At 36.8% G+C, this 17789-nt stretch overlaps 2 protein-coding genes and 1 pseudogene across 2 annotated transcripts; all 3 read left to right on the forward strand.

The window, feature by feature from the left end:
• The first annotated feature begins 911 nt into the window (after positions 1-911).
• Positions 912-2470, forward strand: LOC113574913 (lecithin retinol acyltransferase-like). The gene is made up of 2 exons (XM_027006138.2): positions 912-1502; positions 1944-2470. The coding sequence occupies exons 1-2, from the start codon at positions 963-965 to the stop codon at positions 2094-2096; spliced, it is 693 nt and encodes a 230-aa protein (XP_026861939.1). The 5' UTR covers positions 912-962; the 3' UTR covers positions 2097-2470.
• A 101-nt stretch (positions 2471-2571) lies between these two features.
• On the forward strand, positions 2572-3921 carry LOC113574914 (annotated as a pseudogene).
• Positions 3922-6196: 2275 nt separating this feature from the next.
• rbm46 (RNA binding motif protein 46) lies at positions 6197-15628 on the forward strand. Its single transcript, XM_027006179.2, has 5 exons — positions 6197-6341; positions 7337-7674; positions 9941-10070; positions 13359-14165; positions 15438-15628. Exons 1-5 carry the CDS (start codon positions 6197-6199, stop codon positions 15626-15628), a joined length of 1611 nt encoding a protein of 536 aa, XP_026861980.2.
• The last annotated feature ends 2161 nt before the right edge of the window (positions 15629-17789 follow it).

Below are 17789 nucleotides of genomic sequence, written 5' to 3' on the forward strand. Positions count from 1 at the left end.
CAAGATCCACACATTTATCACATAGCCCTGTTCAAGTGATCCATCCAAACATTGGGATACTGACAAACAAAAACTGACAAAGACAAATATCTTGTCATTTATCACCCACCATCTTTTAGAGCACTGCATGGTGCTTAACCCCAAAGGTCTAGAGTAATCCCCTCTACATATTCAGCTTTTACCCCTCAATGCCAGACCTTTGTTATCACCAAGACAACTGATTTCTCATTCTGTCAATCTTCATTATCGCGCCACTGGAAGACAGTGGGGGATGGGGGAGTTGCACGTGTGAGAAAGCGCATAAGTCAAGTAACACTAATTTGTGGAAAGATTTAGCGCTTTACTATTTTGTCAATAAATAAAGGGGGGGGGGGGTAAGAAAAGAAAAAAACAACTAGTTGGCAGAAACCCACTTAGACATTGTCAGATGTAAGCAATGTGTTTAATAGTCTCAGTTCCCATGAGTAAGTGGAGATCTGCTTTAACGATATCTAGTATTTGTAATCGGCGTGCACATTCTTCTCGTATCTTTAGCCTATAGCGAGGACTTAATGCCATGTTACTTTCATAATATGGAGAATAAAACAGAACTAGTAATGTAAAAAAAAAATCCACACCTGAGGAAGCTCCAAGCTAAGCAAAAATGATTCTGAAGTAAATGATCAGGTAGTTGGCTGCGGTATTTCGCGTTCCTTCCTTATATCCTTGATTGAACTTTAAAAATTAGTAGTTTTGGCGTCTGAGAATACATGAGCTACACGGTTAACCGAAATGCGACATTTCAGACATTTCATCGAGATAGCTGTAAGCTTGGTATACGAAAGCCTTTCCAAATTTCAATAATTATAGCTAACTGTCCTTTCACTGCCATGACGTCACAACATAGCCAGAAGCACAAACTGCTACTACTAGAATAATGCCAAGTTGAGTACTGGTACCGTGCGCATCTGCTGCTCAGCACAATGTTAGACTCTTTGGCACTCCTGTTGGAGAAAGCATTCGTTGTTGCGATTTTTTATTTTTTCAGTGTAATACCTTTCAAAAAAGAGAGAAAGGACATCAAATGTCCAAAGCGCACAGAAGAAACGATGCAGTTTCAGCGCGGGGACCTTTTGGAGGTTCCACGTACTTTGTTCGTTCATTTTGGCATTTATTTGGGCGACGGCAAAGTGGCACATCTCATGCCGGATATCCTGCCAGTTTTGACGAGAAATAAGTGTCATATACAAAATGTAGTTACGAATAAGCGACTGCTTCTAGGCGTGCTCTACAAGTACGCCACCATTCGCGTGGACAAAGTGGAGGACTTTGCATATGGATCACCAATATCATTGAACACGATGGACACAACGCTGAGAAAGACACCTCTCGCTAACGAAGAGGTAGCGTTAAGAGCAGAAAAGCTCGTTGGCAGGATTCCGTATAGTCTTTTGTGGAATAACTGTGAACATTTCGTCACATACTGCCGCTACGGCACAGGGATCAGCTTGCAGACTGACAAGGTAAACTGCGCCTTTTTCACGATTAACAAAGGCAAAGTAATAAGTAGGTAACTAATATCCAGACGCCCTTCACTTTAGACATTTAAAAAATACGATTTATGAAGAGTTAGGTAGGCGAACAAAACAGGTTTATATAAATTATAAATTTATATGAAATGTTAGAAGAATGTTAAAACCATATTTCTTGATACCCCCGTTTTATTTTACGCTCAACATAAACCTAGCTGTTCCCATCGTAAATCCTATTTTATTTCTAGAAAACTTCTAGCTTATTTTGAAATGCAGAGAACAGCTTTACTGAGTTGTTTTTTAACATGGAGCTGGAATTTTATTTATGTAGTTGGCGCGTTTAGCACCCCAAATCCCTCCGACACCCGAACTGACTTACAAATTGGTTCCGAAATGCAACAGAGCTAACGTGTTTCCCCATTCCCTCAACAGTTCTGTGAGTGCCTGAAGTCCGTTATCCGAGATCAGAGAAGCGTCCTTATTACGACTCTCATCGGAATGTTTTCCATATTTTTCCTAGGACTAACGCCGGCCACAGCACTTCCAACCGTTCTCATTCCCTTCGTTTTATGGATGGCTGGTTAAAACACTTTTGTCATGTCCATACCCGGCGGAGCTAGATATGTGCCGCTGAAACACTTTTAAAAATGTTATTTATCTAAGTTTATTCACTTTACCAAATAACAAGTGACATCAAAATGTCAGAAACGTTAATATGTTTAGTACAATTTACAATTTAGTAAAAATTTAAATATTTCGTACTGTACACGGTCAACATTAATACGTGTTCAGAACAATCTGTATATAAATGGTTTCTCTTTATAACTTTATCTTATAGCTGGATACCACTCTTCTAAAATGGAGGACAGAATGAACAAAACACACATTACTCTTGTTGCTTAATTGTGATGACGTTTCCACAAAGAAAGTATCAATAAAGTAATATTGTCTTAAAACGACCTTCACGCTTTTGGTTGCATTAGTTTGCAATAAAATATATAAAAGATTAATAATGCTCTGCTTCAGTACATGTTTAGGTATCAAACCCAATCTTTGCAATACTGTGCTTAATTACCATTGCAAATTTTAGGTTGGGTAAAGAAACAAATTCTGTAACATGACATGTTTTCAAGATAATTTTACAAGAGAATTCTAGAGAATTGCATCCTTACCACCTTCTGCATTATATAATATAACCTGGTTATAATTGACCTGACCTGTACTAACAAATGCAATCAGATTACTGCATATAGATGAATTCTTAACCTCTATATGAGAGAAAGAGACCACCACACAATCATTGAATAAGTATGTATTGTTCAATGGACCATGCGAAGTTCTTATTTACCGGTCTGCATAAAAATAGCCAAAGGACTTATCATTATGCCCCTCCCTGGGTGGCCTCAATGGATAAAACTGCTCAGAGCCAAGCCATTCAGAAACATGCAACATTTCCCTTGGAGAATGCTTCCCCTTGAGTTCCTCAGCTGCTTTTTCATGGCCTTAACCTCCAATGAGGGGAGAGGGGGAGGAAGCACCCCAAAGCAAGCACATACAATGTCTCTGTGCTGAAAAGAGAGGATCTTCTCAAGGTGCCCCGGACACTCTTCACGCATTATGGAATCCACCTAGGCAATGATCACGTGGCACACCTCATCCCGGACATCTTACCGGCTATCTCCACCAATGAGAGCACCATTGCGACAATGGTAAATAACCTGCGGCTTCTTCTCTGAGTGATGGCAAAGAAGGCGCATTGACACAGTGGGTGACTTCACATATGGAGCAGAGGTTCTGGTCAACCATATGGATGGGGTGTGCAGTCTGCCTCCACTGGCTGGCGAAGAGGTGGCCAGTCGGGCAGAGACACTGCTGGGCTCGGTGACCTACAGCCTGCTGTGGTACAACTGTGAGCATTATGTCATGTACTGCAGATATGGCACCAGCATGAGCTTTCAGACCTGACGGATAAGATGTCATACAAATTGGGGGCAGTCTTAACTCTGATGTGCAGACACAATCATCTTTTCTGAATCATGCTAATCAGGATTCAGTTTGTGCGTACAATGACTGTGGTTTCTCAGCACAGAAAACAAGAATTTGCAAATTATGTTCAGCAATGTCCATTCATACTGCTGATGCCTGGATATCTGTGCTGCTCTTGTAATGTTTGTGAGCCTCACTTTGCTGAGGTGCATACTTGCTAACATTTAGGTGATTAAACATATGAGACTTCCCTAGGAAAGAACAACAAGCTGTATTTAAAGCAACTTAAAACCACTCTCAGACATGAGGAACTTCCCTTTTCTGTAGCTTTCTTTTTAGATAAAGAGAATACTTTAGTAATTTTATGGTTAGATATTATAATGCATTGATTAGACATTAAAAATTGATGATCATTAAAAGGAACCCACAGATCTAAAAGGCTCACACATCTTTGATTATTGCATCTCTTACAGTCAAATGTCAGAAACTGGAGACTCAGGAAATGGAATCTTAAGCAACAAAATTAAGAAACTTTAGCTTGGTATTGAGTAACAGGAAATTAGTTTTCTTGAAAAAAAGGGGGGGTGTTTACACTTTTTGAAGATAGTTAGTCTGAAGGATTTTTTTTTTCATATACTGTATTCAAAAGAAAATAGTTTTAATATAACTGTTGTTATTTAGACCAGAACCCTTGCTCTAGAGATATCCAGGGAACAGGCATTCATTACGAAGCACAGCCACTCTTTTCTTACGTATGTCAGTACAGATGATACAGTCAAAGGATTCCTAATAAAATCTGCTGCTTGGGGTCAGTCCATAGGGTACTTTAGGTTTCCCTATGCCACGCTGACGGGGTAGCACAAAACAACAACAGCAACACCAACAATATCAAAAAAAAAAAAAAGAAACCCATTAGTGCCACCTTGTGTTTAAATTGGGTAAAAGAAAAAGGGACCGCAGCTTCATAGCCACAGAAAATCTATTGTGTTGGGCGTGCAAGTTTGTGACCAAGTATTATGTTAAGAAGTGAAGTAATTTATTTTCATGTTGTGTAACAGCGCAACGATGTACCATGCATTTTTTGTTCACTTTTTACGGACTCGCAACCAAAACACATAATTTCTCTAGCCTTTTCAAAAACTTAACATCACATACGCATCAACAACGCAGTTAAGTTTTTTTCCTCTTTCTCGCTCTCAAAACTCATCATACAGCACACGTCCCTCACTCACTGTTAAATCTATATTGTCTGTACCATCATCGGAGTCAGAACTTCCAAGCCTTCAGCGTATCGTAAATTAACTAATTTTTAATTGTTTGTCGGAATCGTGTGATTATTACATTATCAGAATAGTTTTTTTTTTTTTTTTTTAGATATTTCCGTACATTTTGACAAGAAATCCAAGGTAATTAACATTTATCTACTAGCTACGTAATATTTACTAACAGCTTCCCTAGGTTAGCTAACTTGGGGTTAGCTGTCTGACGCACTTCACGCGCTGGTTAGCTGGCAAATGTACCTCAGATAGAAACAAAACATGCTTTAACATAGGATAACCTACCATGACAAGTAGTTGTGAACTATGTTTCAAGATGCTTAAAATGGTCAGCTATCTTAACTGTCTTGTCAGAAGGTGATTTTCTGCGGATTACTTTATTTATTTTTTGCCCTGTCTAAGTTGCCCTTCTTCCCGCCAAACTAGCTAGCCAGCCAAGCTAGTAACATTCGTCTTAAATTTGTGTCAGCTGTTGAGTACTGAGGTGAGTCTGTCATGGTGTCGGTGGTGAATTGTCAATGGGATGAAAAAATGCGATTTATTTATGTTATATTTAAAATTACATAGAGCAGAAATGATGGTAATTAGCTAACTATCGTTAGCTGTCTAGTTGAAGCAGCTCATTCTTTAAAATAAATGCAAAAATGAATGATAAAGGACACTAAATCTAGTTAGCATTACTACAGACAAGCTAACAAGCTAGTTAGGTTAGCTTTTTTCTAAGGTAATATTAGCAACATTTAAATAATAGCTAGTTGGAAAGCGATTTTATGGGACATTTAGTTTTTACATTGTGACTGGACTAGATTTAGTGAAACAGTGTTAGGAAGTTATATCTAAAATAAGGGCAAATAAGTGATACAATATATAATCGTAAATCAATGACGATCCATAAGTCAGATTATGAAAATGATTCACTCATTTCTTTCTTTTAAAAGTTGTCGAGTCCTTACAAAGTGATTTACATCCACGATTACCATCCATCATTCTCCAACCACCGTATTAGAAACGTCTACCTAGCTAATAGTACCTAATAGGTACACTAGGGATGGACAGTCATGAAATGTAACCTAGCTGGGTCTTTACAAAAATAATCACGATACTGTTGAGAGTTCGCTACATTTGAGATTAATAAATGAAGCTGTGCTCTCTGAGTACTGGCACAGTGTGCTAAAATGATGTAATGAAAGGCCCAACACAAATTATAATTGGTGGTTCTGTTTTGTTCTCTTAATGTTATTACATTAAAAAGGAACCATACAACCTGTTGAAATGTAAACTTATTTGAGCATCTCATTCAACCCAGTAAACAGGGAAGTGATGTAAAGTATTTTTAAAAACAGTAAGAGAAAAATCACAGAAATCTAAATTCTTGGGGAAAACACAAACATGAATATTTATATTGTGTTTTATTAGGTGAAAATGGATGAACCCAGTTTTAGTCAGGTTGGTGAGGATGTTAAACTAGAAAGCCCCAATGAAGCAGCTCTGTTGGCCCTGATGGAGAGCACAGGTTACAGTATGGTTCAGGAAAATGGACAAAGAAAATTTGGTGGTCCACCGCCAGGTAAGAATTAAATGCTAGCAATGATGTGAAATCTTATTTATGTTAGCCTAAAGGGGGGGCGGGGGGTCTCAGTTTGTGTAAGGTCATGAAGAGATTATTGCATGTGTGCTTACTTTATGTCAGAAGGGACTTTGGAGTATTTTGTATTTGCCAGAATACAGTAACAGCATGACACTGTCAAGCAAAGATTTAACTGCCGACAAATTGCCGGCTCTCCGTTTTATAGGCATTTATTTTAATTTGTTATACTAAAAGTAAATGCTAAATACGTGTAAATTATATTTAAAAAAACATGTATAAGGATTGATAAAAAGGCAAATGTATTGAATCATCATACATTTAGTTTTTCTAAGGCATGCAAGTGACTTGGAACATTCACAATACACCAGCAAAACATGTAAAGGTTGTAAAATCCTATGAGTATAATTTTTTATGTAGCATTTATACATTGTTATAATGTAGTTATGATTCATAAAGCAATTGGTGAAAAATGTTGACAACAATTTAATCAGTTGATTAGTTGTTTGAAACATTCACAATACACAAACAAAACATGTAAAGTTTGTAAAATCCTATGAGTATAATTTTTTATGCAGCATTTATAAATTGTTATAATGTAGTTATGATTCATAAAGCAATTGGTGAAATAATGTTGACATAACTATTTAATCAGCTGATTAATTGTTTGTCGGAGTCGTGTGATTATTACATTATCAGAATAGTTGTTTTTTTTAGATATTTCTGTACATTTTGACAAGAGATCCAAGGTAATTAACAAGGTAATTGTTACCAATTGTTGTTGTTTATAGGCTGCTCTAAATATCTGTTATGAAATATGAAGTTAGTCTGTGTTATGGAGATGTGAAGATACTCCCATAATGCTCAGAAAAGCACACAATTATGATGTAAATATCCTGTTGCCATCCAGGGCATATATAATTTAGGATTGTAACAGTTACATTAAAGAGGATGTTGGTGATGAATCTGTGTTTTAGGTTGGGAAGGTCCTCCTCCACCTCGGGGATGTGAGGTATTTGTGGGGAAAATTCCTAGGGACATGTACGAGGATGAGTTGGTGCCTGTATTTGGGCGTATGGGCCGTATATATGAGTTCCGTCTGATGATGGAGTTCAGTGGGGAAAATCGTGGCTATGCCTTTGTCATGTACACCACCCGGGAAGCTGCCCAGCGAGCCATCTATCGCCTTGACAACTATGAGATCCGTCCGGGGAAGTTTATAGGAGTGTGTGTGAGTCTGGACAACTGTCGTCTGTTTATTGGCTCCATTCCCAAAGACAAGAAGAAGGAGGAGATACAAGAAGAGATGATGAAGGTCAGTACTTGCATTGGGAGAGAGCTTTGGCCCCATCCCTATTAATTGAATCTAATAAAAGCATTTACAGTGTGAACAATGCAAAAATTTAAAATAGAATTTGTCAAGGTGAAGTGCAGGAAAGGTTCCCAGGTCAGTCCAGAAGGACTACCAGCTTGTCCACTTTTTTCTATTTTCAGTTCATAACAACCCAAGTAATTATCACCTGGTCCCAGGAGTTAGATTTGCTTCATAGATATATTGTCTGCAATTTTTCACAGAGCATTCCACTGAGCCTACTTTATTGTTACTTGCTAAAAACTCATTTGTGTGGACATAGGGTGATGAAACAAAACTCTATTGATTTGATTCTCACTGGTTACTACAAGTGATCAATTTAGCTAGTATTTTAGCATTTTATAGGCTATACCAATTATATTATTTTTTATGACAGAACTAAGCCTGTTCTTTCTGCTGCTTGTAGCCATCCTGTCTGAAACTCCCCCACAGTCCTCATCAGTCAGAGTAGCTGAGTTTTTCTAGCTTTATATTAATCATTTTGTTTATGGATATTAACCAAGTCGGATAAGTTAGATGCTCTTAACCACAGCGACTTACAAAAGTGCTTTGTCATTTACTCAGAATGACTACAAAGTATTTAGATCCATTAAAGTAGGGAACTGTGGTCTAATTAACAACTTTAAAATGAAAATACAAATACCTTCTGTTGGATCTAGTCATCCCAAGGATTCCCAAAGGTATGTTAACCACAGATAAAATGTGTGACCCACATAGTGTGTGCTATGCAAATGCAGTAATGATGGTAATTAACCTGCCCCATTATTTTGGTGTATGAAGGAATTGTGCTGGTTGATATAGCCTACAGTTTAGTTGGGACAGCGTGTATGTTGCTAGGTATCTAACTCCACATATGGCAAGAAGGAGACAGTTCAGCCAGGTTCCCATTAAGACACCACATTGTGTAGATGCTGTGACAACCGAGACTAATGTTTTGTTTTTGTGTTACTCCTGAAATATCTGCTGAAGGCTAACATTGCCAAAAACTGGCAACGGGCAGGTTTGAAATCACTAATGTTTAGATGGTAAACTAAACTATATCTGTCTGTAACTATTCAGATAGTTTGTTAACACTTATGTTAACTTAGGCTAATCCCTGAGACAGGAGATAACATTAGGTGTAAACTGCAAATGTCCAGCCTAAAATCAAGACATTGAAATATCCATCTTGCAGGACAGCACATGACACTGAAGCTATAGTAGTGGTAGGTGCTCTACTGTAGCAAGTGCACTTTTTAGTGCTTAGCTGACTGCGTATGTATAGATACCACAGGAGATAATCTGCTATGATTCATAAAGTATATTAGGTTGACAGCGATTTAGTAGTTGGCACCTCTTAAATTTACAATGACATGCAAGTTCTTTCTCTTCTTCTTATAACTTATTTTTTGTCATGTTTTGCTACTGTGTTGACTGTATCACAGTTCCCCCTCTAGTGTCATGATGCCAAGGCCATGTGTTAACATAGTTGCTTGGTTGACCAGAATTGTGCATAGGCCTTTATACAATGACTTGAGGCACCATTAAATGCTGTGTCACCTTGAATGGTCTCCTATGTACTGTTTGGATGAGCTTTCTTTTCATGCTGTACCTGATTCAAACAGCACTTCCTCACCAAGTTTTGTAAAGCTGATGTATGTCTTTGCCGTCACTACCTCATGATATGTGGTGTCACCACAGGTGGTGTCCTTGTTATTTTTGTCTTCATCTGATGTTGATGGCACTTGTGATAACGCTGACCTGGGGCACATCCTCTGCCATAGTACAGGGGTTGAAAGATTATAAGGACAGATTTATGTCAGTTTGTTTGCACTTTAGCTACATCTTGGATAGGTTAATGTCAGTGCTGTAATGGTAATTGGCTATGGACCCATTTCAAACTTTACTGTGCATTGTATGCTGCCTAGGTAGATGGTTGGCACTCTGTCTGACTGTAGGCTGTCAAATTGATTTACTTTATTTAATTTTGCCTTTCCCAAATTCAGTTCTGAGTCTCATTATTTTTCAGAAGCACATTAAACATCACAGCTAAAACATCTAGACTTGTTGCAGTTCTACTGCGGGTTATTTAATGTTTTCAGAATGACATTTTTCACAAACACTTTAACATGTTGATCCAGGCTTCTAAGCAGCCCTGCCTTTTACAGTCATGGCTTTATTCTAGCTGTCATATTAACATGTTGACTTCTAATATCAATACTAAATTTAGGTGACAGACGGCGTTGTGGATGTGATTGTGTACCCCAGTGCCATGGACAAGACTAAGAACCGTGGCTTCGCCTTTGTGGAGTATGAATCACACAAGGCTGCTGCCATGGCCCGCAGGAAGCTCACACCAGGTATTTATAAGGCACAAGAAAGAAAGGACTATTGATAATATTGGTATTACTATTTGTACCGAACAAAAAGCTGACAGTTTCTCAATTTAACTGCATGTTGAGAAAGCTCAAGGAGCACGCATCAGGTGTGGTCTGTGCTGTTCCACAGGCAGCTATGAAAAGCGGAGCGCTTTGGAGAGTTTGAGTAGGTGTTGTGTGAACTCTCCCTTAAAGTGCAACAGGGAGCAGAGAGGAACAAAACAGCTGCCACTTGTATCAGCCAGTTACTGTAGGCAGGGGAAATACATTTTAATAACATGTATGTCAGTGTAATGCAGTGTTGTTTCCTCCCTGTTTTTTTACTTCAGTCCTCATTATTTTGCTATATCAGTCATTTCAAAGCACAAAACTCCTTTTGCTCAGTCAAAATTAAACAACGCAACATCTTGCCTAATGGAGGTACATTTGAGCTTGCTTTTAGCAGTGTGTGTAGACCTTTTGCAAAAATAAGCCCCATGTTCTAACATCCTAACATTTGCCATGGTTTCTGCGTTAGATATTTTTGTTTCATCACTACTAAGCCATTCTTTGAACGATTACCCTAATGAAAACCACATATATGGAGAAAGAGCCTGATGCTATTCATTGCTTCAGTTAGTGGTTAGCATTCAGAATGGTTGCATCATATTGGCTATAGAATGGGTTTGCCACAGCTAATATATATGGTCCTTTCTGAACACATTTATGATTAATGTGGTCAGTAATCAAATCCATATGCTTATCAGTCTTCACTCTCCCAGTGCAGTCTTGTCAGATCCATTAAAAGAAGTGCCCATGTAACTGCTGGGCAGACTGGCCTTGTTTAAAAAAAAAAAAAAAAAAAAAAAAAAAATAAAAAATTTTTTTTTAATGTTTAAATTCATGTTGCTTACATTTTCATTCAAAATTCTCTTGCTAATGTAACCTATAAAACATTAAGCTATGTAGTTATATGTATGTTATGTTATAGCATATAGTTTGCCCAGTTTTGTTACTATTCATTTGGTTAAATGTTGTTTTATGTCCATTATATTTAATGAAATACTGCTTAAAGAAATATAGTCCTTGCAGTGTGCATTTATGACTGACATCTTCCAAAAGACCTTTAGATGGCTACTATTTAGATTTAGTAATTAAACACTTGTAGAAATTCCTGATCATCAGTATATGCCTCCTATAGTTGAAGGCTAAACACCAGCTAATACGAAAGTGTCAAATACATAAATACAGTGATTGCTTAGTTTCTTACAATTGATTATCAATAGTTCGAAAACAAAAAAAAACAAAAAACAAGCCTTATAAATTTGTTGTTTTGCATTTCCTGCTATCTTCAGAATCTGTCATAAATGTCATATGTGTGAAGTAGATGGTGGACAGCAACGTTGAATTGAAGGTGATGCAAAATGGGGAAAAAAGGTGTGTTGTCTTTGGCTGCAATAATTCAATGTACAGTGACAAATAGCCCAAAGATCCCAAAATATCCAAAAAATGTGTCAGTTATCTGTAATGCCACAAGTAGTACAGCTATAGTTACAACTACTGGATAAAGAGAAGTGAGAGCCTCTGTGTGCATGAAAGTACATGGGAAGTTCAATTACTTTGCCTGTTTTATTTGACGTTAGCTAAATTTAGCTAGCTAGCTATGTTATTTTAGTAGCTAACTGACTGACTTGTTAAGCTTGGTGGCCCAAGCCATACTAGGCTAAAAATACTCCATGTAGTTGCATTACAGAGATTCATAGAGTATCTTAGGAATGTAAATTCAACGTAGATCGCTTTTAAAACAGTAATGATAATTGAACATTTGCATTTATCTAGCTATTGCCATTAATAACTCAGTCTGAAGTTTCTAATGTTCATTAATTCGCTAGCTAGATGTTTCCCATCATGATCCAGCATCTTTCTAAACACTTATTTTATTTTTTATTTTATTTCTGTTTTTTTTAATGCACTGAAGTCAGCCACTTAGAAGAGAAGGTAATAATAATGCATAAATTTTAAGGCTAGGCACATATAACCTAGACACATGATTAACCTACCAAAAACACATGTAAGACCACTAAAGTAAATGCATTAGCTAGCATAGCTAAGACATTGGTTATTAGCAGAAGTGAGCAATGATAACTAGTTAGTTAGACAGATGACAAGCTAGTAAAATGAGAAATGTATCTAGTAGCTAGCTAGCTAATCAGACACCCTGGTATAAATAATTGTTAATAGACAATATTACTTTTAGTATTACTTTTTACTTTTAATATAATTTTCAGCATAAAGGCTAAGATGAAAGGTTTTTACCACTCAGAATTCCCAATTCTAACTAGTGGGTTAGGTTCTTCATTGCTCTCTGGAGCTGCTTCTTGTATCTCTGGCTCAAATCTAAATGGGTGAATTTCATTGTTATAATATACGCTCAACCCCAATGTCACAGCATATTCATAATCTTCATTAATTTCAAAAATATTTTTGGACTTTGAAGAACCAGCAGTGGAAAATTTGTAGTCCAAGTCAGTTATAATGGTGTTTAATCGTGGCGTTGTTCATTGTTATCCACCAGTGACATCATTTGGCAACTTTATGGAATTTCCCAGAGCGACATCTGGTTTTCCTTTTTGAAGATATGAACATGTTATTTTCAATTAAATTCACATATACATTTTTTTTTGCAGTAGCTAAGATAATGTGAAATCTTCAGGGAGGTCCATTAGGTGGTGCTTAGCCTTTAAGCCACTCTCTCGGGATCTGTCAGAAGACCATTTTACATTTTGGAGCCTTGACCTTGACCTGTTATGTAGTGCCACACAATGTCATAGAATGTTCTGATTGAACATACTGGCTTGCTGATGTCTTATTTGCTGTCAAGATGTTTCTAGTTGAGTGTATTTGCATTTTTAATACCAAATCAAAATGTTTCCTTCTCCATCCATCATGAGCAAGACAGAATGGTGCACACAATGGAATCATTGGGTTACAATTAGCCTATTTCACACATGCAGGTGTAAAGTAGCCTACATGTAGTTCCAATACAGTTGTAAGCTTACTGTGTACATTTTATCTAGCTTTAATGGTATGTATAAAATTAAGGCATAAAATAGTGCATTTGGTTAATTTTACTAATTATTTATTTGGGGGTGGGGGGTTAACTTATTAACTAGAACATTGGTGAACTGCATACACTGTTACTTGAAGGAACTGATTCAGTATTCTTGATTTAGAGACTTTTGGTTATCCAAAAAGGTTAAAGTTTATACTGAATGCCCTTTACTTTTTCAGGAACATTAGTGTTGTGGGGCCACACTATTCAGGTCGACTGGGCTGAACCAGAGAAAGATGCAGATGAGGAGACAATGCAACGTGTGCGGGTTCTCTATGTACGCAATCTTATGCTGCACACGTCAGAGGACACACTTTGGACTGAGTTTTCCCGCCTGAAGCCCGGCTCTGTGGAGCGTGTCAAAAAGTTGACAGACTATGCCTTCATTCACTTCCACAGCCGTGAAGATGCCCTTGTTGCACAGCGTTCCATGAACGGCAAATTTATTGATGGCTCATGCATTGAAGTTAGTCTTGCTAAGCCAGTCAGTAAAGATGAGGGACGAAGATTTGGATCACGGGCTATCTATAATGAAATAGCATTGGGGGTGCCCTGTGATGACTGTGCCTTCTACTTACAAAGCAAAGATGATTCTAATATCAAATTGAGTTCAGGGGTCATGAGTGATGGGTTATCTGCAAGGCCTCTAGGATTACCTCCTTGCTTGGGTAGCCAATATGCAGTTGACTTAGAACGGTGTGTATATCCGCTCTTGCCAGGATCCAGCCTGCTACCAATCAGTCTACAGACCCTCAGACCCAGCCAGCTGAGCTCTGCAGTATCTTTGCTGGACTATTATTGCCAAAAGAATGGCTGGTCCCTGCCAGCGTACTACTTGTATTCCACACTAGGTCCTGATGGCAAGACACTGCTCATCTATAAAGTAGTGATCAGCAGCACTAGAAGCACCTACATGCCTAATAAATTTTGTACCATTCTGGAGGATGCCAAAGAACTTGCAGCTGACAATGTACTCTGGAACCTTGGTTAGTCTCTCTCTCTTGCCAGATTTATCTTTTTTATTTTTTATGGAACTGGATTATTAAAACAAGACAGAGCACACTAAAATATAATTCATAATTACAAAAACATTTCTTGTAAAGCAGTCACTTCAGCCATCAATAACAGTTTCTTGGTGAAATGCTCACTTTTTGAAATCCTTGGCTGCAGTTTGGGTCCTACCACCTGGCAAACAGGACAGATCAGTAGGGCTGCAACAATAAATCAACATTGTCCATAAATTTGTAATAATAATTATTAAAAAGTCAGCTACCAATCGTGCTATCGGTTAACATCTTAATAACATTTGTGTTTCGCTTTTCAGTCACATGATTTAGAAGAGGTTCATGGGTAAAGAATGTTATTGATATGAAGAACCAAAGCTATTTCAGTGCCAACAGAAACCCTATGTGGCAGATTATGTTAAACGTGAGTGAGTATGAAAGTGAATTACAAGCCACAGGTCTATGAGGTACTTCGCCACTAAAAATATAGATAGCTGAGACTACGATAGAGTTATTCATGACCCATAAAGTAGAATGTGTGGAAATATGGAAATAATTTATTTAAAAGTTGTTTTCCTGCAAAATGCTTGATTCCTATAAACAGGTGTGTCTGAGCATCTTAGAGAAAAGAAAGCATCCCCCATATCATCCAGAATCTTAGCATGACAAAATAATGAAACTAGTCAGAAATGAAATATAGCATGTCATTGTCTGATTTTCAGGTAACTTTTTGAGCTCAGCAAATACAATAGGTAGTGTTGGCTGAAGGGATGAGTTACATGGCTAAAGTATCTGTTATTTGGGTTTCATATAACATACCCACAGCCTTGCTCAAGCAAACAAATATGGATATTTTTAAAAATGTATGGTGTTTTTATGTCTTGGCTCTCATCCACTTCAAAAAGGAGGTATTGCAATTTCTTTACCTGATTAACTAATCAGCCAAAACAACCCTGAGCAAATTAATAGATTATGGAAATAGTAGTTTGTTGCAGCCCTACAAATCAGTAATCAAAAGAGCAGTTGAAAAAAGTATCTTACAAATTTTCAATTAAAGAAATTATTTTTAACTATATTACCATTTTTGTAGTAGTTTTTGTAGAAGCATGTTAGAATTGTCTTTATTCTAATGAAAATTATAATGAACATGATTAATTCTATTTTAATTATTTATCAAATTGTATTTGAACTTTGCAATTCACAGGGACAGCTCTTAGATGTTTTGTGCTCTGAATTTATGCACTTGTTCCACAGATTGCCCTTTCCGTGGTCACTCTTCCCCAAGGAGTTTCTCTCCTACGTTATCTGGTACAGGTTTGTTGCCATTTGCTTGTCATCCTCTGCACTACCCAGGATGCTCCATGGCCCCTCTCTCACCCCACCTACCCATCCCGACCAGGAGTGGCCAGAGGCTCTACATTTCCAACCAATCGGTCTACTTCTAATGAAATCCAAACAGGTAGCGAAGGTAGTGAGGTATTTGCTGTTGCAAATATATTTGATTTGTTTGGTTCAGACATGAAACTTGCTGTTTCGTTAGCCAGTGAAACGGCACATAATAAAATGTGTAGGTTTGTATTTTGTTTGTTTGATCGAATAATAGTTAGGATTGCAGAATTTTCATATTCTATACCTTTCAGTTATTGTCTTTTTCAGACCACTACATGTTCTGTTTAAGCACTGATGTCTGAAGTCATTTACTTTTTAGGATGTGAAACTTATTAGAAAGACACAGTTAATACTGTAACATAATTTAACATTTAGTCTGCTGTAGATTATAACTTTATAGAAAACTTTTAACTAAAATTATTCATTTGTTACTTTGACCTTTTGCTCCATTTTGTTAAGTAACAAAAATGACTAAATGCTAAAACTGAAACTATAACATATCAGTCATTTTGCATAACAAGTATTATTGAACATAACTTCTTGACAGAACATATTGATGTAACTTCAGTTTGTTTATGTATTATTCAGCTATTTGGAAACATGCAAGTATCTACCCTACACTTCATACTTAAGATTTTCTTAAAGTAAAAATATAAACATTTTCTAAATATTCAACTAATTGAACTGAATTCAGACATTTGAAATTTGTTGAGTTATTTTTGGGCCGCATTCGTTAGAACAATAAACTGATAGAATTGATAGGATGCACTGAACATAAATTATTTAAGATAAAATAATTAAAATATACCTTATTTAAGATAAAACCATTAAAAAGAGACTTAGACTATCATAAAAAGGAGTTCATATTGTTTGGATTCTTTTGTAATATTTTATATTTATATAACATTTTTACCAAAAAAATGTTTTTTTGTTTTGTTTTGTTTTTTTAATTATTGTCTTAATTAAAACCAATGCCACATACAAATTCTATATGTATATATTCATTACTTTGGGTCAAGCTGTTCAGGATTGCAGTGGTCAGTGTAAATCAAGTAAACATCTAGAAAGACATTTAAACCCTGTGATATCAACCAAATGTATTTGTTTGTCCATAACAACAGTTTAATTGTATATGGCAATCCATAAATGTTATTCCATGATTTAAACAGGCATATTTTTCCCTTTGTCTAACGAAGGGTAAAATATGTATCCCATGATTTAAACAGGCATATAACATTTATGGATTGCCATATATATATATATAAAATATGACAATTTTAATTAAGTCTGCTGCTAAATACAAAAGTTCACAATTTGGAAAGATTAATGTCCTAGTACAGGTTTGACTGAATAAGTTAAGAGCCCCATTGTGTGGTCACAAAACCAAGTTAAATTAGTAGCTATACTACAGGTCTAGGTTTACAACACAGTTTCTCCATTAACATTTTTGCGGTGTATTCCCTAATTTGTTTTCACACTGATTGTCTAATAGTAAATTACTGTCTTAAACTTTACTTGTTCGTGCAGAACTTTTTAACTGTTTGGGATCATGTTATGTTGTTGATTAAAATAAATAGATGAAAACACATTTTGCTCTTGAATTGATGCTTGCACATCGTTGCCTAGATTTAGCTAAAACTAAAATATGGTAAATTATGTAAATTAATGAAATTTGTCAGGATGGTTTTCTTTACAGCATGTTCACTGATATCAGAAAAATACATGATCTCTTTTTCACAACTGCTTCCAGAGATGCCTTGCGAGAGTGAATTGAAAGTATAATCCTTCTGACACTGAAAAATTAATTATTGCAGTTTTCTGAATAATGCTACTTCAAACATCTTTCCTAAGAACTGTGGCTTTGACATGCTGTGGTTACCTGTTCTACTTTTGGTTAAAAGACAAATTTAATCGAAAATATCATTGTGCACGTCTGGAATATGTTGGTGAGCTATTTAAATTATGCAGACAGGTATTGCAGACAGGTGTCGCCTTAATCCTGTTTCTCTGGTAATTAATTGGTTGCCACTGACTTGATTTGAGATATCTGACCACAAGTTTTAGTTTGTTTGTTTTTCCAGACACCCGGCCAGTCCGGCCTGGAAGAAGCAAGGGCATCCCCAAGGGGGGAGGGTTGGGGGAGGGGTAGTCAGCATACATGCTGGTGGATTACATCCAAGTAATTGTAGCTGTACTGGTGGATTACATTCATGATTA

Source organism: Electrophorus electricus, chromosome 16 (assembly GCF_013358815.1).
Source record: "Electrophorus electricus isolate fEleEle1 chromosome 16, fEleEle1.pri, whole genome shotgun sequence".
Taxonomy (NCBI): Eukaryota; Metazoa; Chordata; class Actinopteri; order Gymnotiformes; family Gymnotidae; genus Electrophorus; species Electrophorus electricus.

Bases quoted from the DNA above. Each gene is read 5' to 3' on its own strand.
- LOC113574913 (XM_027006138.2), top strand. From the start codon at position 963: ATGTTAGACTCTTTGGCACTCCTGTTGGAGAAAGCATTCGTTGTTGCG. The intron at 1,503-1,943 runs GTAAACTGCGCC...TTCCCTCAACAG, and splicing joins TCAGCTTGCAGACTGACAAG to TTCTGTGAGTGCCTGAAGTC.
- rbm46 (XM_027006179.2), top strand. From the start codon at position 6,197: ATGGATGAACCCAGTTTTAGTCAGGTTGGTGAGGATGTTAAACTAGAA. The intron at 6,342-7,336 runs GTAAGAATTAAA...TCTGTGTTTTAG, and splicing joins ATTTGGTGGTCCACCGCCAG to GTTGGGAAGGTCCTCCTCCA. The intron at 14,166-15,437 runs GTTAGTCTCTCT...CTTGTTCCACAG, and splicing joins CAATGTACTCTGGAACCTTG to ATTGCCCTTTCCGTGGTCAC.